General features: G+C 40.2%; 1 protein-coding gene across 10 annotated transcripts in view; it reads left to right on the forward strand.

Annotated features, from left to right (window-relative positions):
* HECW1 (HECT, C2 and WW domain containing E3 ubiquitin protein ligase 1) overlaps nucleotides 1–22,407 on the forward strand; it is a 261,005-nt gene that overhangs the window by 208,774 nt on the left and 29,824 nt on the right. For all 10 annotated transcript variants that reach the window (XR_010433682.1, XM_064668439.1, XM_064668418.1 and 7 more), the window contains 7 exons: nucleotides 3,628–3,733; nucleotides 3,935–4,031; nucleotides 6,030–6,113; nucleotides 7,108–7,217; nucleotides 9,378–9,498; nucleotides 10,880–10,993; nucleotides 13,805–13,957. Coding sequence is in view for 9 of the 10 variants with exons in the window: in XM_064668439.1 (XP_064524509.1) it covers nucleotides 3,628–3,733; nucleotides 3,935–4,031; nucleotides 6,030–6,113; nucleotides 7,108–7,217; nucleotides 9,378–9,498; nucleotides 10,880–10,993; nucleotides 13,805–13,957 (785 nt within the window). In the remaining variant the exon portion in view is untranslated. The remainder of the gene's footprint in view (nucleotides 1–3,627; nucleotides 3,734–3,934; nucleotides 4,032–6,029; nucleotides 6,114–7,107; nucleotides 7,218–9,377; nucleotides 9,499–10,879; nucleotides 10,994–13,804; nucleotides 13,958–22,407) is intronic.

Here is a 22,407-nt window from a genome sequence, read left to right on the forward strand (position 1 = left end):
TTTGCTGAGCAGATGGTGTGGCCCCTGGAATCTGTCACCGGGATGGTATGAAGGACCATGAAAGACAACTAGCAGTTTTGAACATTATGTACAGATGTCAAATGAACCTGAAGGAGAGCAGAATAATGAAACTTGTGGGTGCCAGAGAGGATATAAAAAAGAGCCAGGGTAATGAAATAAAGGACCTCTGCAAAAACTTCTATGTAGATTACTGATATTAAATAGCATGATATATAAATTTGTCAAAAATGCTACAGATTCTTTAGTAAGCACTTCTTTAAGGTATAAATCTTTTACAGGAAAAAGGTGGTTGATGCTACTCTTGGTTGCCTGATTTTTGGAAGAAAAGTTCATGTAGCTGTAGTGGCCATCAGTAACTAAAAGAAGATAGATCACTAAGTGATTCATTTCCTTCTGCCACTGCTATAAACAGAACAGGTCAGAATTGCTTTCCATTCCCTCTAAGGGACTTTCCATCTGCAGTGAAAATCAACATACATGATTATAGGGTGGAGAATTTAAACACAGAAAGAAGAAAGAAGGAGGCATCCACAGTGGAGAGGCAAGAGTTGATGGTTAGCAAGATAAGGAGAGGAGGTGTTGGATTATAGCGGTATACAAATCTTACTGACCCAAACCACAGTGGGATTCAAACAGGCCTTTCAAATCCAGCAGTGATATAAAACCCAGGAAAGAGTATTATGTCTTGAAAGGCTCCTGTGACAGTTTGGACTCTCCACTCTGGTTGCAACATCCCAGTATCAATTTCAAAGCTGTTAAACCCTGACATAAATCTATAAGATTGCTTTGCACTAGATGAATCCAGTCACTAAATCATTAGAGGGGTCACTCTATTTTTTTTTAGTTGGAGAATAATGTGCTAATCGAAATTAAGTCATTCAATTAGAAAGTCAAAGTAGACAAGGCGATTGTGATCAGACATTGAGTTGGAGCAATCAATTGTACTCTATTAGCTGAAAGATTGGAAAGAAAAGTGTTAGCAAAATGAAAGTTAATTAGATGGCTTGGAATTTTCCTGTTGTGTTGCCAGAGAAAAATTGTTGAGAGGTGTAAATCTGTAAAGAGCAAACACAGCATTAACAATGCATAAGTGTGGTGATGAAGAAAAGCACCACAGAGTGTGCATTTTGTTATATTGAGATGTGTACAGAACTAGATTCTTACAACCCAGCTTTAGCTTCTTACAACCCGACTTTAACTGTTAAACCAGAACTGGGAAGAAGGGAAGAAGGGAGTGAAGGTTTCTTTTCAAGGGCACTAGACATGTTTCCTTTCAGAATTCTTGCTTTAGGAGAAATATGTCCAGGCACTGGAAAGTTAGCCAAAAGAAAAAAAGTATATCAGGTGACATGAGCAAAGGGAGGAACTAGGCCCAGGCTGGGCAGAAATACCATACAGTTCCCAGCTGATGAGCAAATACCAACTGGTGCTGATTTTTATGGCAGATGTGTTTAATTCCTCCGTTACTCGTCCCTTTCCCCCTTTCTATCTTCTGATCAGTAAATCCACGTGTTGCAACAAGGGTATAGGATTTGTCTTTGTGAAGGATGAGTCAGAGATCACCCTTAAAAACAGGCTGTACACCCATGCAAATCTGTTCTACAAGGACCTGAGGAAGGGGCATCCTCACCTGATCTCCAGAGCTCCCTGGTAGTGAAGAAGCTGAGCACAACACAGTGCCTTAGTACCATCCCACACACCCTCACTAGTGCAACTGATCACAGGTCAGTGTGTAATTCTGACTGTGCTGCCTACAGGCAGCCCAGGAAAAGGCTGCTCCCGGAAGGGCTTCATGCCCACTGTGGCAATGAATCATAGGGCACCTCTTGAACCTAAGCTTCCTCTTTCTTCCACAGCACAGAGTGAGTGCCATAATGACCACACAGCGCTTGTGAGGGGGGAGGGTCACAGGGCAAAAGCTGCCTAAGCCTGAGCTAAACTTGCAGTGTCAGTTGGTCCATGAGGCTGTGAGAGGGACACGAGGGCGGAAGATGGGTGCAGGTGAATTCATAACCAAATGATGGAGCAAAGCATTCGCCATGCACTTTCACAGCAGTTTCGTGTTTTAAATTGCAGTATGTTTAATTAGAATTGTTAAGATTTTTCATTGTTTAACCTGTGTATTGATGCGGATCAAGCGCATTGATTGGTATCTTGTTACATATAAACATTTTATGCTTTATGGGCTCCAAAAGGCAACTTGCCAAGTCACATTTAGCTTCTCAGTTTTCATTTATATTCAGCTGGAAGACCTGGCATTTGGCCGTACCACTGAAAACGGGTTGGCACTGTTTGCTTGGATGGAGAACTAAGCATTTAAAATATTGGAGTCAGGGCAATTTCTTCCTGAAGCGGTTGCCAAGTACTACAATTTGTGCGGTGAGAAAGGAGCAGCTATTAGCCCAGTAGAGTGGCAGTTGGAATTCCTAATGCATCTTGTCCTGATACAGGCTGTACTTACACTGCAGTGACAGGACAAGGGGGGATGTCTTTAAACCGAAAGAGGTTAGGTTTAGAGCAAATGTTAAGAAAAAATTCTTTACTATAAGGGTGGTGAGACACTGAAACAGATTGCCCAGAGAAGTTGTGGATGTGCCATCCCTGGAAGTGCTTGAGACCAGGTTGGAGGGAGCCTGAGCAATCTGGTCTAGAGAAAGTTGTCCCTGCCCGTGACAGAGGGGTTGGAACTAAATAATCTTTAAGGTCCCTTCCAACCCAAACCGTTCTATCATTCTTCTCTTGGGTTCACCAAGGTCGTATTCTGGAGGAAGATTAGAGGCAGTTCTCCTCAGTTTGCACAAGTCCCCAGAGAGTTACCCAGCAGTGCCTTACTGAAGATTGCCAGACCTCACTGTTTGGCTTTTAATATCCTCACGTAATATCCTCAAAACTTTTTTACCTGTCTTTCAGTGTATCTGCCTTCCTGCTTCCCTTCACTAGATAGAATGTTTAGAACAGTGGCTTTCTTTAGGTACCTCAATTAAGGGGCAGTGATAAATTTCCTTCTTCCTATTCCTTTTATCAGCTCTTTAGATTATATTCTTTTTTTCAGTGTATACAATTCAAATTCTGTTTCTGGTTGTGCATGTTAAGCAACCTGCTTTTGGGATGATACAGCCTTTTTCTGTCCTGTAAACTGCATAGATATACCTTCCTCATATTATTTCCAATATTAAATTTCCCTTCAACAATGCTGAATGAACATGTTGCAGTGTTATTGGTTTTTTCTCTTTTCAAATTAACATGGCTGTAAAAACCTTGAAGTAAATGCAATTATGCTAGAACAAGAGACTGTATAATATTACAGAGATTTTTTTTTTCATTGAACCAGAGAACTCCATCACTGCAATACCTTCATTAGCTTGCATTTACTTCTGGATTATGGTGACTTCACTGCAGCATCAAAGAGGTGCAATATGTGTAGATAATGGTGCATCTCCATCTGGAAGCACAGGATTACTTAGCTTTTTTAATTTGACTATAGTATAAAGCTATAATTTTCATGCATGCTTTCTGTCATTCAGTCAGCATCGTGGACCATTCTGAAGGTCACAGAAGATAAGAAACCAATTTTGATCATTCTTTTCCTTTCCTTTGGTGTTGTAGGCCTCTGAAGTCTCTCGAAACAGAGGAGTCACCCTGTTGGCCAGACCAGGCAATAGTCTTGTAACAGCTATTCGAAACCAGCACCATCATGAGGCGTTACCTCTGGGTAAGCCAATTTTCTCTTTTCTTCTCAAAGCAGTGCTCACAAAAGTGCTTTTTACAACTTCTCATCAACCACACATACTGCTTCATGTTGCCCTATGCCTCACTGGCAGCGAGGTCAGTGTGCCCCTGCAGAATAATGGTGATGTGACCGGGCTCCCTCAAAGGTAAATAAAGCCTCAGGTTTGTTTTTTTCCTTTTCCAGCTTACAATGACAAGATTGTTGCATTTTTACGCCAACCCAACATTTTTGAGATGCTGCAGGAGCGTCAGCCCAGCTTGGCCAGAAACCATGCACTCAGGTACAGCTTTTTTTCCAGACTGCTGAAACCAAGTTCCAGGAAAGATTTCTTGTAGTGGGGAAAACCAAATTCTAGTAACTGTGGTATAAAAGATGAACTTGGGCTCCGTATGGAACTGTCACCATTAAAGAGTAGGTGTGGACCACCAGGATCCATGTAGTTACTGTAGTTATTTTCCATAGACATTCAAGAAGTAAGAAGAACCAAAATAACTATAGGCAAATAGTGGCATATCTAGTCTCTATTCTAAGTATTACTGAATGGCAGAAACTCTGTCCTCACCTACAATTATCACTTTGCTTTTCAGAAGATAGAATTATATTTGGATGGAAGTCAGCAGCAAAACTCCAGTAACTCCAGCAGAACCAGGGATTTTACTTCGTGGTTGGATTTAAACCCATATCATGGACATAATCACCCTAGATTTTATAAATAAAAAGGAGCATTATTATGAAGTGTATTGTACTCCTGTCTAATCTTTTTCACTTGACTTAGTGGTAGTCCTTTCCAAAGTAGTTAAATTGTATCTTCCTTTTTTTATACCTGTTCCTTTCATATTAGATTTTTTCAAAAATGAAAAAAGCAGAACCAATTGCCAGTACAATTTAAACTCATTCGAATTCCAAAGTTTGAATTAATTGTTTTGGCCAAGAACTTAAGCTGGTGTTAATCAGTCTCAGCAATGCCAGTATGCACCAGCTAAGAGTTTGACCAAGATTTTAGTTTGTACTGTGCAGTAAGAAGCACAGCTGCAGGATTGCTGAAGAAGGGAAGGAGTACCTTCAAGTTCCTGCAGTGCAGAAAGTTCTGCTGGTAGCCTTACTGACACATTGTTTACCTGTGAGGGCCAAAGAGTTCTTTGGGTGTAAGGATTAGACTTCCTTCCTGGAGGAATTGATACGTTCAAATAAAATGAGAGAGACAGAATGAAAAATGCACTCAGTATTTAGGATGTACATTTCTGTAACTAAGAATTTTTCGTCTTCACCATCAAATTATTCCAGGCTGGTTTTTTTTCTCAGCTGTAGTTTGAATTCTCATTTCCCAGAGAAGAGATGATGCTTTTATCTCTTTCTGAGCAGAGAAAAAAATTGGCTAGTGATAAGGACTAGACAGCTTAGCCAGTGTGTAATGAGATTTGTAACAGGATATTGAGCCCTTTGCCTCCAGGTCATTGCCTATGATTATACTTTGGGTCAGGAGTGATCCCAATCTATTGTCTAATGCTCATACAGCAGGTATTTACCAAACTCCTAGGAGGCAAATGCCCATCTTTTACAGAGCTTGATTCTGCCACACATTGCAGCCCCACTCAGCAAGGTACTGAAGCACATCCTTGTCTTGAGGTAGAATATTTTGACTTGATACTAGAATAAATATATTTGGACACTGCAATGCTTTAGAAACACACTGACAGGCTGGGGTGTAGGTATCTATCTTCCATAATCCTAATCTTTTGATAGAGTCCTATCCTATGTTTCCCGCTCATTATTAGCAAAATGTATAATTTTACACATGTAACATATGTTTACACTGTATAATCTCTGTGTGATCAATTCATATCAAGTATATGTTAGAGGGTTATTTGCCAGATAAAACTGATGGAAGGAAAGGAAGTGGTATTATTGGAAATTCTGTTAACAAAAGTTAGCTCTAGACTTAAACAGAAAGTCTGCTGTCGGTGACCTGATTTTTACACATGAACTCAGAGGACTAAGCATCATTCTGTTTTCTAGAATACAGAACAAAATCTCTTGCTTTTGGATCAGTGAACTGAGTGACAGGAGTAGATTATTTTTTTTTTTTGCAATTTTATGTTAGTAAGATTAGAAAATGAATCAGGCATATAAGATGTTTGCCATTTTTGTAAGGAGATAAACAGGAATTGGCAAAATACCAAGGAATAAAAACTCTATGCATAGTTCATGCCATGATAATGGCATGGGGTTTTTCTGTTTCTTTTTTCTTTCTTCTCAATAATATCACTTATGTTTACAGGGAGAAGATCCATTACATTCGGACAGAGGGTACACATGGGCTTGAAAAATTGTCCTGTGATGCAGATTTAGTAATTCTGCTGAGGTAATCAATTTGATCAATAGCATGATGTCATTACTTACAGTACCACAGAGGCTATTTGGCTCTTTCTCAGCATAATTGAAAAGATTTTGTTAAATCAGGTCATACTGACAGCCATCCAGAATAATTCAGCCATAGTATATCTGCCAATTTGTACTTCCTGGAAGGAAGCATCCATCAGTACAGTAAACTCCATCCCAGTCAGCTCAGTCAGTATAGCTGTTACCATGAGGTAGCAGATAAAAAAGAATCAGGTCAAAATGTTTCCTTTTAATGGAAAAAAAATCTTGTTTCTTTTTTTAAAAAGAAAAGGGAAAAAAAACCTTGTCTTTCTCAGTACAATAATGTAGCTGCTCGTGACATTGCTAGTTTTACTGCAGCAGTGCTGCCCACACATGCATGAAACCTCAATGCAGTGAGCATTGTCTGGGTAATGTAGATAAGGCTTCAGTTTTTATTGGAACCAGAGAGCTTGGTCTTTAGGTCCTAGCTACTTTTCCTCAGCACAGATAAGGACTTACTTCATTGTTTTGGTCTTACATGGAGAATGTTGCATAACCCAGGTGGTTGTGGTACGCTGTAATAGCACTGCTTAATACTAGAAGTTTACAGCTTATTCCCATCAATTTAATTTGAACGGACGAAGCACTGAGCTGTATGAAGGCATACGACCCAAGAAAAACAACCTGGGAGACAGATGTGTGTATCTTTACTTCTCACTGCTAACATGTTGGAGGTGCTCCTGTTTAGAACATAGCCTCACATCTTTGCTCTCTGTCAGTAGGCTGAGCCACTGTTAGCATAAAACATAACATTCATTTTGTTCTTCGTTACTGGTGACTGGGACATATTTGGGAAACCTGTGGATTTTTTGAATCCATGAGTTCAGAGATGCACCCAAACTTATGACATAGTGGACTTGCACCATTATGCATATTTACATACCTTCATGTGATGAATGTGAACCAAATCTCTCCCTATGACTTTCTCCATGCAGCCTTTTTGAAGAGGATATTATGTCCTACATACCACTGCAGGCTGCCTTCCATCCTGGTTACAGTTTCTCTCCTCGCTGCTCACCCTGTTCATCACCCCAAAATTCCCCAGGTAAGGAGGTTGGGAAATAAAGACAAAATCTTGCATTTTTGGTATTTCTCCTAGTAAATAATAAAGGGCAAATTTAGAGCCAGTATCAGCTGCCAGCTTGCTAATTCCAGGGACCATTCCAAATATGACCCAGCTGCTTTTTTGTTGGATCAGTTACCAGTGCTCCTGTATATCTCCTGAAATGTTAGTGGTAGATGAAACACAGGGATCAGAAGCTGTCCAAATGAAAGAAGGTATTTTCCTGCTTTTGATGTAGTTGGAAAGGATTAGGATAAGAGAACGATGTACTCCAAGCATAACTCATTGACGTGGAAGCACATTCATATTATGTTACAGGAGCAAAGTGCATCTTCCGAATTGAAGGTGTTTTGCAATACTTCAGTACCCCTGTAAAGTTCAGTCTCCTCTGCTCAGTGTTACAAAAACTTCTCTTTTCCCCAAGGTGCGCCTGTTTTAGGAGCTGGTGGGATCATCTTCGTCATCTAGTCTGACCTCCCGTGTTGAGCCCATTAACTTAGGTTTGACAGGAAACATATTTTCCAGAAAGACATGCTGTCTGAGAAGGTTATTTCCAGCTGTGCTATGTCTCTGTAGTTATTGTTTATGCTATAGAAATTTGAGGAGCTAATGTCTCCCTTTTGCCAAGATGTACGGCCCCCACCACGGTCTCACCGCATGGCTGTGTCCAGTGGCCATTTTGAGAGAATCGACAGAAATGTGATCTGAAGAAATCCATTTTTGACTGAGCTTCTTTGAACATTCATTTAAATTATCTGATTTCAAACGAAATTAATGGACAAGAGAAATTCAAATCTTGGATGTGGCTGTGGAAAATTAAACGATTTTTTGTTGTGAAGAAGTTAAATGCTGAACCCCTGTCTATAGGAGGACAGTTCATATAGATGAGTTTTACCACCATTGTTAATACAGTTCCCCTTCTCCACATCAGGACAGATCATAAACAAGTTTCCTACAGGACAAAAATGTTAAGTATTTGGCACAAATGTGGCTTAGGAAACTGTTAAAAGATCTGCTCTGATCTCTACCTGCTCTTGTGAAAACACTCATTCCTGGCAACATACTGTCTGCTTGCTTATTTTTGTCACTGGTTTTAGAGCCCAGGAGAACACCCATTCTCTTATGTCCAGGTGGAAGGGGTGTGTGGGAAATTCCAACAGAAGAAAGAGGTTTCACAAGGGATTCTCTTTACACTGTGTGTAAATATGCCTTTCTGTTTTACTAGCAGAGACAGTTAGTAATGTCCTTCCATCCTGGCAACCACAATACATTGGGCTCCCACTAAGAGTGATGATTTTTTTTTAACTTCCTGTGGAGCATGTGCTGCCAGATTTCTCATCAAAGGTCTTATTCTTATTGTCTTTTGTAGTGAGATAGAGAAATGGGATTTCATGGATCCATTCTTTCACCCTTATGGCATGGCACTTGTTTATGCAAAAGGAATAGTCAGATACTTTGAGAATGCAGCCTTCAATACAAAGGAGGTCCCAAACTGCTAAAAAATCTGTTGTATGTGTGAATCATAATAGGGAAATTTAGTATTTCTTACTGACAGATATTTTTCTTGATTCCACAAAGGGGTTTGGTGTTGATAGCTGGAGATGTTTAATATACAGTCAGATTAACGCAGGGGAAACCCGATTCCCAGCTTGTCTAGGGTGCTAGGCTCCAGTGAGAAACATTGCTCTGAGTTCCAGAGGTTTAATCCTGCCAAGTAAGGAGATCACCTATACAGTGCAGAGGAGAGAGATCTCTTAAAAGTGAAAAAGGGAAAGACAACCTAAATGCCACTGACCGTGAGTGGCAGTAAGGCATGTCAGTCTTTCTCATGCCTTTCTGATCCTTGAATTTCCATTGAGATCAATCACAGTTAAAGGCTGAGGCAACACAAGGCACACACAAGGTGAGCTTAACAGTTCTTTTAGTGAAGAAGGTGCAGCCCCTGGAAGTCATTGCAATCACTGAATTATAGGAATTTACAACTCCATTGATGCCAAAACAAAAGTAATCCTGAGTACACTGTATACCTTTAAAAAGTTCCTATCAAATTTATTAGCCAGTTCTGTCTGGAAACATAAGCCGCATGATTTGGAAAAGTGTAAAGCCCCTTACACCTTACAATGCTGTTCATTTTCCCTCCAGGGCTGCAGAGAGCAAGTGCAAGAGCACCTTCTCCATACAGGAGGGACTTTGAAGCCAAGCTGCGCAATTTCTATCGAAAACTTGAAGCCAAAGGGTATGGGCAAGGTCCAGGTAAAATTAAGTGAGTATTACAACAAATCACTTAAATAGTCTAACACAGTATAGCTTTGTTCTTTGTCATTATTCGTTAAGACAGTGATAGGGAATGGAAAAGACACTGGAGATTGTATTTTGTACATGAACCACCAGGGCAGGATAAGATCTGCAAAAAAGTGACCTTCAAGAGGCTTTTATGTGGAGGTTATTTCTTATAGATTCAAATTCTCTCACACTCCTGTTTCCTACCTATTTAACAGGGATGTCAAATACCTATGATCTGCTAGTGGGAGAATCATCTGTTTAGGCAAACATCCACCACATATTAGCAACAGCTACATAATTGTAATGATGGAATGACTCTAAATTCTTTGCATCTACATACCAGTATAACTCAGGACCAGAATATGACCCTGCAAAACTTAGTCTGTACATGCAGGTTTAGCTTCCCATCGTTCTTTGTGTCAGTAGCCCTCCTGGATTTGAACTAGAGAGATTTCTGCCACTCTTCTTGTATTTTGGGGATCTCTGTGATTTGGTTGTGGAGTTTGTTTTCCAGACATCTTGTTAGTTGGCTTTTGAGTCTGTACTTACTTGTGCTCAGTCTAGTTATCCAACTTCAGCAAAGGACTGTGTGTTTCTAAGGTATTTCCTGGGCATCTGGTTGAATTTGTGCGTCAGGTTGGCTTCCTACCAAATGACATCTGTTGTGGGGAAAAAAATGTGTGAAGCCAAGAAATTTATTCAGGCAAACATCATCATCAAAATAATTTTACAGAGTTCAGGAGTCCTAGCTGGTGGTTATCATCTTTGGTGTCCTCCTAAGTGGGTCCAAGGCAGACATGAATTATATTTTAGAAGGTCTGCCTTAAAATGTCCATGAACATATGAACAAGAAGGATTTCTTGCACAGGTGGTGTTTAAAAGTACAATTCATTAAGTTGTTTTAGAGCTTGGTAGGAGAGAGAGAGATGTGTTGTATAAACAGAGGCTGATACTCCCTTTGCTTCCCCTGCTACAGAAGCAGTATTTCCATGGACATTAACTGGATTAAATCCGGAAAGTGTTTGGGGCCAATTCCAGATAGCTGTGACCTCATATACACAGGAAACTCACAGCCCTCTCTACCATATTTTGTACATGGAGGTTGTTGCAGAGAGTCTTAGCAACGCTCTGAACCTAATCACGGCATTGTGAAGAAATTCACCTTTGAGGCACATAGAAAAGCCTAATGAAACAACCCACTGAAAACCCATAATGGTCAAGTAGCACATGCACCAGCAGATGCAATTTTATTGCATTCTCTGAGAACAAATGTCTCTCTTTAGCAGCTCTTGTTTACTTTCAGCCTCACAAGTTCACACAAGACTCAGTCATTAGATCTTTATTTCTGCCTCCCTTTGCAGGTTAATTATACGGCGTGACCACTTGCTGGAAGGCACCTTCAACCAGGTAATGGCATATTCACGCAAGGAGCTCCAGCGGAACAAACTCTACGTCACGTTTGTTGGCGAGGAAGGGTAGGGAACCACAAAATGCTCTCAGTTTTGAAGTAGCTGTTATGTTGCAAAACACTGAGTTGACTAAGGCTGAGCTTCTCTTGTTATGTAATGTTTCTTTGGTTTTGTTTTGCCTCTGAGTAAGTGATTCATCTTAACTCAAACATTTGTTAAAAATAACAATAACAATAATGCTTCGTTTTCCTATAACACCTTCCATCTAGATGTCTAAAAGTGACAATTTAAGTGGTTAAATCTAATGTCATCTATTGCCATAGGTATTTTGACTGGCTGCAAGGAAAAACGCAACTACAGGCCAATGTTTACACACTGAATCAGTCTCAGGACTATAATTAGAGACCAGACCTTTATCCACTTTGTTACTCTAAGCCTTCACGATGGATCTGGTTTTGCTTCAAAAATTTTTGCTTTGCATGCCATCTAATGATCATTTGTTATCCATATGTGCATTTCTTGTTTCTGGCTGAAGTAAGAAACATGAATGCCATTTAGTTGTTACAGTTTAATTCACCCAGTTGGAAGGTGGAAGGAAGGAAGTCTCTTGAGAAGGCCTTTTCTCAGAAAACTTTCTACCAGTCTTACAAATCCACGAGCCATTCCTGTATGATTAAAGCCAGTTTTTGTTTTAAAATGTGAGCAGAACCTTTCAAAGCCACACTGGCTCGCCTTAAGAGCTACATTGTATTTGAGGCTTAATTGATACACTTTTATAATGTAAAGACCATTGTGCATGTTTCCAGTGTTCCATATAACAAAGGCATGAAATTGTATTTCAGTAGCTTTGCATGTAAAGTTTCTTTTTTTTGTCCAAAACCACATGGATAGGATTTCAGTTCCAAAGGCACCAGAACAGTAAGGATCTCAGCTCTTGGGATGTCCAGCAATTGCTGACACTACCAGCTCTGAGGTGGCATGTCAAATGAAGGGCTTCTGGCAAGCTGAGCTTGTCTGGGGATGTGTAGGTCCGGTGGAAAACACCAATCTCAAAGAGAGTCACTCAGTGACCTCAGTATCAGGGGATTTTTTCGTTCTTACTTTTTATGCTCCATGGATTCAGTATTATTTAACAGAGCTCGTCTTCCACAGCTGTTTTTGCCTCTGGCTTGCAAGTAAAGCATAAACACGTAGCACACCTGAGTGTGTGTTTTCGAAATAGTGTTCTACTATGCTAACACTGGCCAAAGTCATGTTTACCCCACATCTCTAATAACTTTTACTGTGTGTGGCATGGTGTCCTCAGGAGAAATTAAAAACCCATTTGATTTGCAAATTCAGTCATTCTTCACTGTTTCATTTACATCTGAAGATACATTCCTCCAGGGTTTCTGCTGCTTAGTGCTAATATACATTCTGCTGGAGGGACTCCAAGATACCAATTCCCTACTGAAAAGAGGAGTTGATGCTGTATGGCCATGTGATGCTGTATGGCCACAGCTTCCCACATCTTTCAAAGCTAAAAGGACATTGAAAATGAAGGCTTTACGATGAGTTAATGTGTTGCCCAGAAATGCAATACCTGGTCTCCTCTTGAAGATTTTTTAATATAGACAGGTGTTGCTTGTACTTCTTTGCTCCAAACATCATAAGGCTTTGCCCAGTATTTTGATGTCCACTGAACCGGATCTGTTCCATGGGTGGCACTAGTGGGTCATGTGGGCTTATTACCGTCCTTTTTTGCTGTTATGGCTTTAGTCTCACCACATGATACTGGAGCTAAAGCTCCTCAAAAAGAGAAGTACTGAATCTCCAGATGTAAAACAGAGGAGGATGGGCCTGCCTGCCCTTTATCATCTTTCTGGTTGCACAAGTCAGTCATTCAACCCCTTGCACCTAGGTTTCTGTAACTTCAAACAGTACAGAGCATTCTGATCCAGCTGCAGAGCTTTCCACTTACTTTACATTTGTTAAGTAGAAGCAGTAGTGTCCACCTCAGAAAATCTTTCAGCACATGACATGTGGCTACAAATCATTTCTTCATGTTGCTACTTGTAGGTTTATTTTAGACTGAAAAACCTACATACCAGTATTAGAGAATGACCTGTTTTTAATAAATACATCACAGATGGGTTTAATGCACTATGCATTCATGAAACTTTGTCTTGTTTTGCTTTTTTTTTCCCCAAGTTCACGTAATTGGAAACAGCTTGATCTAAAAGTGGAGTTTAAAAAATAAAAGGAAAAAAGGTGACTCTCTGCAGAGCAAATTCATGCAACAGCAAAGCACAGCTGAAGGTGTACCACATGAAAATATCAGAAAAGAAGAGCTTGGACAGAACAACTCAGGAATCATCATTTTATCTTGAGACACAGTTCTGTGGGGACTTGGTCTTGCTCAGCATACACGTATACCTATAGCTAAGAAAGCATCCTTGGGGCTAGATTTTGCTACATCTGCACGTGGGAGAGTAAGAGCAATTTCTGCTTCAGTCCAGGCTGTTTGCTCTGTGAACCCAAGTGTTCATAGGCAGTTCAAACCCTGTCACAAAAAATCTAGTCCCCTGCTAGCCACACAGCTGAGGCAAGGCTGAGCTTTGTACCTTCAATTGTTAAGCCTTTGGAACAAAGGAAAACAAACTAAGGGATGTGTCCCAGTTATGATTCCTCCCAAGTCAACCTGGATATTGGTGAAATTTCAGCATCACGACTTGTTCAGGACTCAGGATCAAGCTTTAAGAGGAGAGATACACCATGTTAGAAACACTTGACTGTACAGGCTGCTGTGCTAAGACAGCAACCAGTGTAGGCAAACCCAGGAAATTCACTGAAATGGTAAGGAGCCTCATTTTATCTTTTCTATCTTTTCCTTTCCAGGTTGGACTACAGTGGCCCCTCCCGAGAATTCTTCTTCCTTCTGTCTCAGGAGCTCTTCAATCCTTATTATGGGCTGTTTGAGTATTCAGCCAATGACACTTACACTGTACAGATCAGCCCCATGTCTGCCTTTGTTGAAAATCACCTGGAATGGTAAGAACGTTTTATTCAGACTTGAACAATCATTTTAGAGCATTAAAAAAGTGGAAAAGCAAAACAAAAGCTGCCGGTTTGGACTAGACTACCTGTAAATATTGCTTCTATTGGGAAGAAGTGGAAAGTAGTTTGTGAAAAGGAAGAGAGGGAGTAAGTGTAAATACAAGAGCAAGCTCTGAAAAAGGAGTTGTAAAAGGTACTGCTATTAAAATGTCCTGCTCACATTACTTGGGATTTAATGTCTGTGTACTTCTGTGTGAATGTGAAAAGGACAGGAAAAAGAGCTCTGCTTAATGCAGACCTCATGTCCTTGGTCCCTTTCTAAGAATAGTAAGTATGGTCTTTCTGTACATCAAGAAGCATTGTGCTTGGAAGCTATATATTGTTCTCTGTACCTACCACAGGCCTTAAAAAGAGGTCCAGTGAAAGCAGCTTACCTTTTCTTCCCTGACAGACTGTCCCTGTTTGTATGGGGCAAGGCCAGCAGAGTGAGCAGGTACTTTGCCTCACCAAGTATATGTGCAAACAGACAAATTGCCGATCTTGTTTCTTTATCAAAAATTCTGAAAGCATATTTTGTTCTCCTCATTTTTTCTATCTGCCTCCAGATCTGTCTATCTTTGGGAGTTGTTTTCACTTTGATAGTTTCAGATGTGGTTCAGCTAAGCATGGGCTGCAAGCCCTGGGCATCGTTTGATCCCTTGTGGGATTTCATTGTGTCAAAGAAGCACTGCCACGTGGTTTTGTTCCTATGATGTTTTTCTTTGTCAACCTCACTGACTTCTTTCGGAGCTCCTTTTTTAAAATGGAAGACAGTTCAGGCCCTTTTTAAATTGCAAATAGTACATGTCCCTCTATTCTTGTAAACAGATCCTCCTATACTTGGCTTGCAGTGGGCAGGAGATAAAGAACAGTTCTACTGTCATGTCTTTTAAGGTTGAAGGAGAAAAAAGAATGTTTCTTAGGACTAGCATGGTCTCTGAATTGTTGGGATTTTTTTGGTATTATCACTTCCAGCAGTGGAGCATTATGCTAACAATGATCCTTGCATTAGAGTGTTTCTCTACTGACATGAGCAGGAAGAGAGCTGCTTAGTTCTTACAGCTTGTCCACCTCCCGCTACAATCCTGTTCATTAGACATGTGGTGCCTTCCCAGTTTTCAAGAAGAAATATGTTCTGACCTTTGTTCATCTTACCAGACTGCATGGGTAAACTTTTGATTTAGGAGGCCGTTATTTGTGGAGATGTATTTTGATTTCAGGGCAGAGGACCACTTAGGCTGGCACAAACCTAAGATCATTCTGCCCACATTGTGAGCAAACTGAATGCAGGCCTCTGTCTCCAGAAATGGTGTTGCCATGTTATCTCAGCAGTGGTTGAAATAGGCCCTTACTCTTATGTGTTATAAACACTGTCATTGCAAAGAGTTCAGCTGCAATTTTCTTAAAGTGATAAATTCTGCTGCAAAAAATATATATAGTTTGTTTGATCCCTTCATTTTGTCCTTCTGTGCATTGAGAGGTTTCAGCATGAAAGGGGCAGATTTTTAAATGTGTCCTGGGCTTATAGAACAGCAGAAAGTCACCTAGTATGTTTTTCTCTGGCAGTTAGCATTTAACTCAGAAATCAGCAACAGTTAGACAGTTGGGATATTTCTCCATCTACACATATTGGCTTCTTGCATACAAATGTTATTTGGCCTTTGGGCATTTTTGGTTTTCTTTTTTTAAGAAAGATAAGTCTTTTGTCCTACAGAAAGAAATAAATGCTATGAATGAAGAGATTTGCACATAAAGTATTGTAAATAGGGCAAGATTGCAGAACCCAAGGGAAAGATAAGCAATCCAGTGAGTACTTGGAAATATTTCTTGAACCTGTTATGGAAATAATTGGCTGAGACCAGCATTTTATAATTAGCCCAATAGGTTTCATGATTGAGTTATAGATATCTAGACATTCTAAATGTTGTTATGCTTATCTATGTGACTGATCTCAGTTGTTCATGTATAACCCTGCAGTACTGTATTCAGAAGTCTGTGCAGCCAGCACAGGATTTGGACCAAGCTTTTTAAAACTCAGAGTAAGACTCTCCCATAAAGGCTTTGTAGGCTAACTTCTCCAATGGCACTGTACTAAGGTGCTTGACATTGTTTGTTCACGAGGAATGGGGTTTTATGATTTTCTCAGTCTTTCTCCAACTTCATTCTCATCAAAATCAGTGCTAAAACTTCTGTTTCTCAGATTTACTTGTTGATGTGATTCCAGCAGAGCCTCCTCGCTCTAACATACAAAAAATAAAGATTATCTTCCAGTTCTCAAATCTGTTATGAAGCGCCAGTTAACACAGATGAAACAGCTTGAGAGTTCCAGGGTCACAGAAAATTAATATTCATAGTCTTTTCAAAGCTTGAAGTCTGATGTCAGTCATGAAAACCACACAATCGCAATTGGTTTAGATTTGCAGATTTCTTCAACTGTATGCTTTTTGGTGCTTGGGGGCTTATCATTTGTGTGAAATCTATCCTTGACATGTATTTCTGCAAGAATGGCTATATTAAGAAGCAGGACTAGCAAAAAAATTCCCTCAAAATTATTTTACATTTTCTCTTTCTTAAGAGAACAGTGGTGAGCGTGAGATAAATACAACAAAATGCAAAGATGTGAAGTTTTGTTCATATTGGCAGAACTGAGAAATACACTGCTCTTTTTCCCCCAGCCTAAAAGTTACTGTTCTGCCCCTTTTAATGGCTTATTTCATGCTTTGCCCTTTGTACAAACAGCATTCTGAGTCCAAAATGAGCACATCAAAGCACAGAGTAGTTGTATGTATGCCAAGTTATGAAAGAGACATAATGACTGGAAAATATTTCTCATTTATAGAGAAACTGAGATTTAACACCTTTCCTGCAAGCTTCCATTGAATAAGACTTTTTCCTTCAGTTAACATATGTGCATGCTGAACACACAAAATATAAGATATCATACACTTTTAAAGTTAAAAAAATATTTTAAATCCCCATTTATCTGAAAGGACACTGTTACAACTCTCTAGACCAAATACATTTGGTGATACACGTTTTTATCTGCATGGTACAGGATGTACCTGAAGCTCGTAGCCAGAAGAGCTGCTTTTAATCCATGCCAGTAGTGAGCCATTCTGTCTGATCTGGGTACTCTATCTAGCTTTTTACCTGATATTTGAAAAAATCTTCTAAAATACACCCCACTTAAGGTAGTTTGCTCTTCTTCAAGTAAGTGTGCAAAATATTGTGCCAACTATATCTATTATTTCAGTGAAAAGAGTACAGCTTTTCCCAAAAATAACATTCGTGTCTTTGCACTTGGTCAGGTGTTTTGAACAACTGAAATAGGGTGAGCCACTGAAGAATCCTTCTCAAGTTTTGCTCAATTTGCTGGGAGATAGAGTGGTGGGGAATATTAAATGTTTCTGTCACAACCTCATGCAGCTGAGGTCACTCGGTCTGTTCAGCCTGGAGAAGAGGAGACTGAGGGGGGACCTCATTGCAGTCTACAGCTTCCTCACAAGGTGAAGCTGAGGGGCAGGCACCGATCTCTTCTCTCTCTTCTTCTGGTGACCAGAATCCAAGAGAATGTCATGAAGCTGTGTCAGGAGAGGTTTAGGTTGGATATTAGGAAAAGGCCCTTCACCCAGAGAGTGGTTAGGCACTGGAACAGGCTCCGCAGGGAACTGGTCACAGCACCAAGCCTGGCAGAGTTCAAGAAGCATTAGGACAATGCTCTCGAGCACGTGGTGTGACTCTAGGGGATGGTCCTGTGCAGGGCCAGGAGTTGGAGTTGATGACCCTTGTGGGACCCTTCCAACTCAGCATATTCTGTGATTCTATGAAAGTTGGAGCTGTGATATTCAGTACAGTTCCGTAATGCTGAATTCCTACATACTAATAAATGACTCCCAATCACTTGCCAAATTGGCTTCTCACTTTCCTCCCTGTTAACAGTTCTTTGAAAGACTGCAGATGGACTTTGAGTTCCTGAAGCATTGAAGCCCTGGGGTCCAGGATGACTGGTATTAGCAGATATACAAAGATACTTTTTCACTGAAGTGAAAAAGGTTTCTGTCTCTGATTTGAATTACTAATGTTTGATTGAATACTGTAGCTCTCTTTTTCACCAAAAGTCAGTAAATAATAAAAGATTGGTTGGGTAGATCAACTCTGAGGAAATATGTTTCTAAATTCTGGGACTAAAATGCCTAGTTCCAGAGTTTGCGTAGTCTCAGATTTTCATATGGCTTACTGGTTACTCTCCCTGCCTTCATGGTGCATTTTCAAGAGGTCTAGAAAGTGGCTGGCATCTTTTCCTTGCGTGTCATTCATTCCATATTGTAATAAAATGACTTACCTATTCATTCTGTGATACGCTGTGGTTTTCCTCAGGTCTGTACTTTGTCTATCATTTTCCATATTATTTTGCTACTCAGCTCTAGCTAAGCAAGGTGGTAAACTGAACGTTTGTTTCTGTGATAATTTCTGTATCATCTTCACCAAACCCGAAGAGTATTATTTTTGTGCTGTTTCATTGTTCACATGGCTGCCATTTTCATATGTTATTATTTGGCTATCTTCGTAATATCACTTAAGAAGTTCTGCTTCTTAGAATAAAGCAGTTCTCAGTGTTTTCTCATGAACTTCCCCTCACTGCTATGAGTACTTCATCTGACAATGACAACAAAAGTACCATTGTTTTTTGGTTCACAAGACACTGTGTTCATACTCTGCTGTCAGGTGGCAATCCGAATCTCTCTTTTTCATGTCTTCTGAGTGGACCAGAGTTTTCCTTCACAGCAGTCCTGCCCCAAGGAGTAGTGCAGTAAGATAATGTAATACACATAATAAGATAATACATAAGATAATGTATTACACAATGTAATACACAATATCTTTTTTGAGAGACAGCGCTGTACTCGTGTCACAGTCATCTGCACCAGACTTTTTGTCACCAGATCCCTTAGCTGTTCTTTTATCTGACTTGCTCCAGCAATCCATGTCACATCATCTGCTTTTGAATTTTTGGTCCATTGCATGTTTGTAAATGTAGAACCAAAGCCAGAAATGTGAAAAGAAGCCCACTCTCTGCATAAAAGGCCAAATGGCCTAGACAGAAAGAATTATTCACAGACATTCATTTGGAGATCTGAGGGATCATAACTTGAAACATCTTTTTCTGTGTTTTCATAGTAAATTAGTGACAGCATGGGTTTTTGTAACAGTCAGGCATTTGTGGACCTTGCTGTGACATTTATGCAGCCAGAGAGCAGTACCCCAGTGTTACAGTTATCTTAGAGGTATTTACAGCTTGCTAATCATACTTAGCATTCTGTATCCATCTCAGAAAAGTCCTGTTGCATTGTTTGTTTTTCTGTATATGAAAATCAATACATTTATTTATAAAGCAGAACCTTAATAGAAAGTTGAAGACCTGTGAGTAAAGTGGTTTTGTGCAGAACCCTACCGAAGACCACAAAGATGATGATATAGTCTAAACCAGCAGCCCAGGTCTCCAGAGGCTGTAGGTTGACTCCTGGCTACAATGTCTGAATGAACTCCATTAACTGAATGTTCATTTGAACTGCTTTGGGGCAGGAGTTTCTTCATTCAGTTCCCATAGTTAACTTTTCTTTCTGCCCTCCAATACCCCTCTTCGTTTACTAGTTTGTGCTGCTGAACAGAGTCAGACAGAAGACTTGCATGTATTGCTCCATTGTGTTCTGCGGGCAGATGGAAGCCGGGTGCGCCCACCCTCCATACCGACATGAACTTGCTTTCCCTGTGCTCCAAGCCAGCTGACATGGTTACCACAACACTGAGCTGAGAAAATATTATACTGTCTCCCATCAGGGCTGGTTACTTCAGGCTTGGCACCACCTTGATTGCTTTTAGGTGCTATGGCAGGCTTGGCACACGGATAGAGCACGCTCCCTTTGCCTGCACAGTGCTGTGTGGGTATAGCCCCAACCAAACCCTGAGCGGCCCTTTTATTTATTTGTGTAAATGAGAAATCACATAACCATCACAATCCATCTCTAGCATGCCAAACAATGCAGGGTGTGGTTTTTCCCATTTTTTGTTATAGTAAACCCAGGAAGAACCCAGAATGTTGCAACCTCAGCTTAGAGAGTTTGGTTGGTTTTCTTAACCCAATTTCCTTAGGAGTAGTACCTTGTGCAATTGCCCTGATCAGACAGATTCCTGATAAGTTTGAGACCTGTTTGACAGGAAGGTAAAGGTCTCAAAGATACTAATTTGCTAAAAGCTTTATGAAACTTGTGTCAGGCTACATCTACAGAAGAGTGCCTTAGTGAGGCGGGCTGGTGAGCTCAACAGGGATCTGTTCTGTCCTCTCAGCTGGCCAGGTGGGATGAAGGAGCTGACAGGTCTTTCACGGGCACAGGCTGCGAACCAACCATATCATCTTGCTTATGGATGTGAGGGAGAGCTGTGAAAGCTCAGGGGAGGCAGAAGGGAGAAACTGGAGATACTCCAAAATAAGGGAAGTGCTAGCAGAGATGTGTAGGAGGAACTGTAGCTATTGCGGTGTGGTAATGTAAGGCCATCAGAGACAGATCTATAGGAAACAAAGCTCCATTAATCCTGCTACACAGAAAATGACTTATTTCAACTAAAGTGTTTTTAAAGAAAGTGACAAATTGCTTTATGACCTAATGGGTTATATTCAGATGCTGACCAGCTCATAGGATGGATTTAGCACATTCCGTGGCTCTTTATAGAAACAGTGGAGAAATGTAGTCACAGCATCTAAGCAGGAGGTCTGCAAACTGCCATTACTCCTCTCCACTGACTGAAAGTAGCTCTGGGGAATATGTGGTGTGAGTTACTCATTAATCTGTCTAATTTTTCAACTGCTGTGGCAGTCAGCCTACATATGGCCCAATATGTGTTTTAGTCAGGGAGTCAGAAACTCTGAGTTTGGTTTTAGGCTCAAAAGGGACAGTTGTGTGGGCCTACATTTGGGGGAGGAATAAATTTAGAGACCAATTTTACAGCTGTCTTGAAAGGGCCTGTTTATGCTAAACACTGAAAAATCATTCTCTTAAAAATCAGATCAGATACAGCACCCCAGAGTGGGGCATCCAGCTACATCCAGTTGCTTTTTTAAATTAGATGATTACCTCTTTGCCTCAGTTTCCATCTGAAGAGATTTCCTAGTATGTAATCGACTTGAAATCCATTTGATGCACACTAATGCTCTGAACTGCTTTGAAATTCTCAGATGAAATGGACCATAGAAAACCAAAGGATTTAACATTATGTTACACTATAAATTTTAATTACTAGCAATATCTTATTTTACATAAATTATGTTTGCATGAGAAGTTTTCAAGCACTATTGTAAATCATATTAAAATAAATGTGCAGCTGAAATAATTTTATAAGAACTTTTCACTATGTGAAAAGGGTATGTTACTGAAATGCCTTCTTGCTGCTGTACTGTGATCTCTCTCAATGCCTTCTGTACTTAAGTAAACTTCTATTTTCCTATTAAGTTTGATGTATGACTATATCACATAGAGCCTACCTCAACAGCTGGTTAATTATTATTAAGGGTCAGGAGGAACTGGAAAATTAAAGACAAACCAAAACTGAAGGAGAAGAAAAACATTCTCCTTAACTGAGCTTGTACAGCAACCTTTTTTTTTTTTTAAAGAAAAAAGATTCTGCTTTATATTTACCTTATTCTTGACTTTCTGTCTCTTACTAGAAAATTTTTTTCCAAGTTCCTTTGAGGATCTGAATGGCGCTGTTATATGAGTTGAAAGAAGAGATGTCTCTCACAATCTCTCCCCCTTTTTCCTTCTCTGAATTTTATAGTCTCTCCAACACTGCTTCCATAATTAGAGTTTGGTTTGAGGGAAAGGTGGGTGTTCTGTTTTGTTCTGTTTTTACAAAGTCATATTTATGCTTTTTTCCCCTTGCTAGGGGCCATTTAGTCTTTTGCAACACTGCAGTTTAAATTTGGCCAGAGATGGGAGGCTTCACATGAAAATCTCCATAGTGTCTCCACCTTGCATGTGGCACAGGAGAAAAGGGTAAAATACACACTGTCCCTGAGCACGTGGGCCTACAGGGAACCATCGGGATGGGCAGAGATTGTGTGTATGTTTGTAGTGGCAAAAAACACCCAGGGAGTGATGAATGTCCTCATATCTCCTGTTCCAGCCACACTGGAATGGCAAGGCTGAGCTGTCACTGTGAAGTATTGCTCAGTCATCATTGCCCCTCCTTGTTTCTCACTACGTTTTATTCCGACTTTGGTAAGATAAAGAAAAGTCGACTAGAGCAGGTGCAGAAATTCCCAAGCTAACCTTTTTTGTTAGCAACACAATTCATACATCAAAAGAAAGACTGCTTTCAGAGCAGTATTGTTTTCAGTAAATCACCCAAAT

This window comes from Pseudopipra pipra, chromosome 1, assembly GCF_036250125.1.
Source record: "Pseudopipra pipra isolate bDixPip1 chromosome 1, bDixPip1.hap1, whole genome shotgun sequence".
Classification (NCBI taxonomy): domain Eukaryota; kingdom Metazoa; phylum Chordata; class Aves; order Passeriformes; family Pipridae; genus Pseudopipra; species Pseudopipra pipra.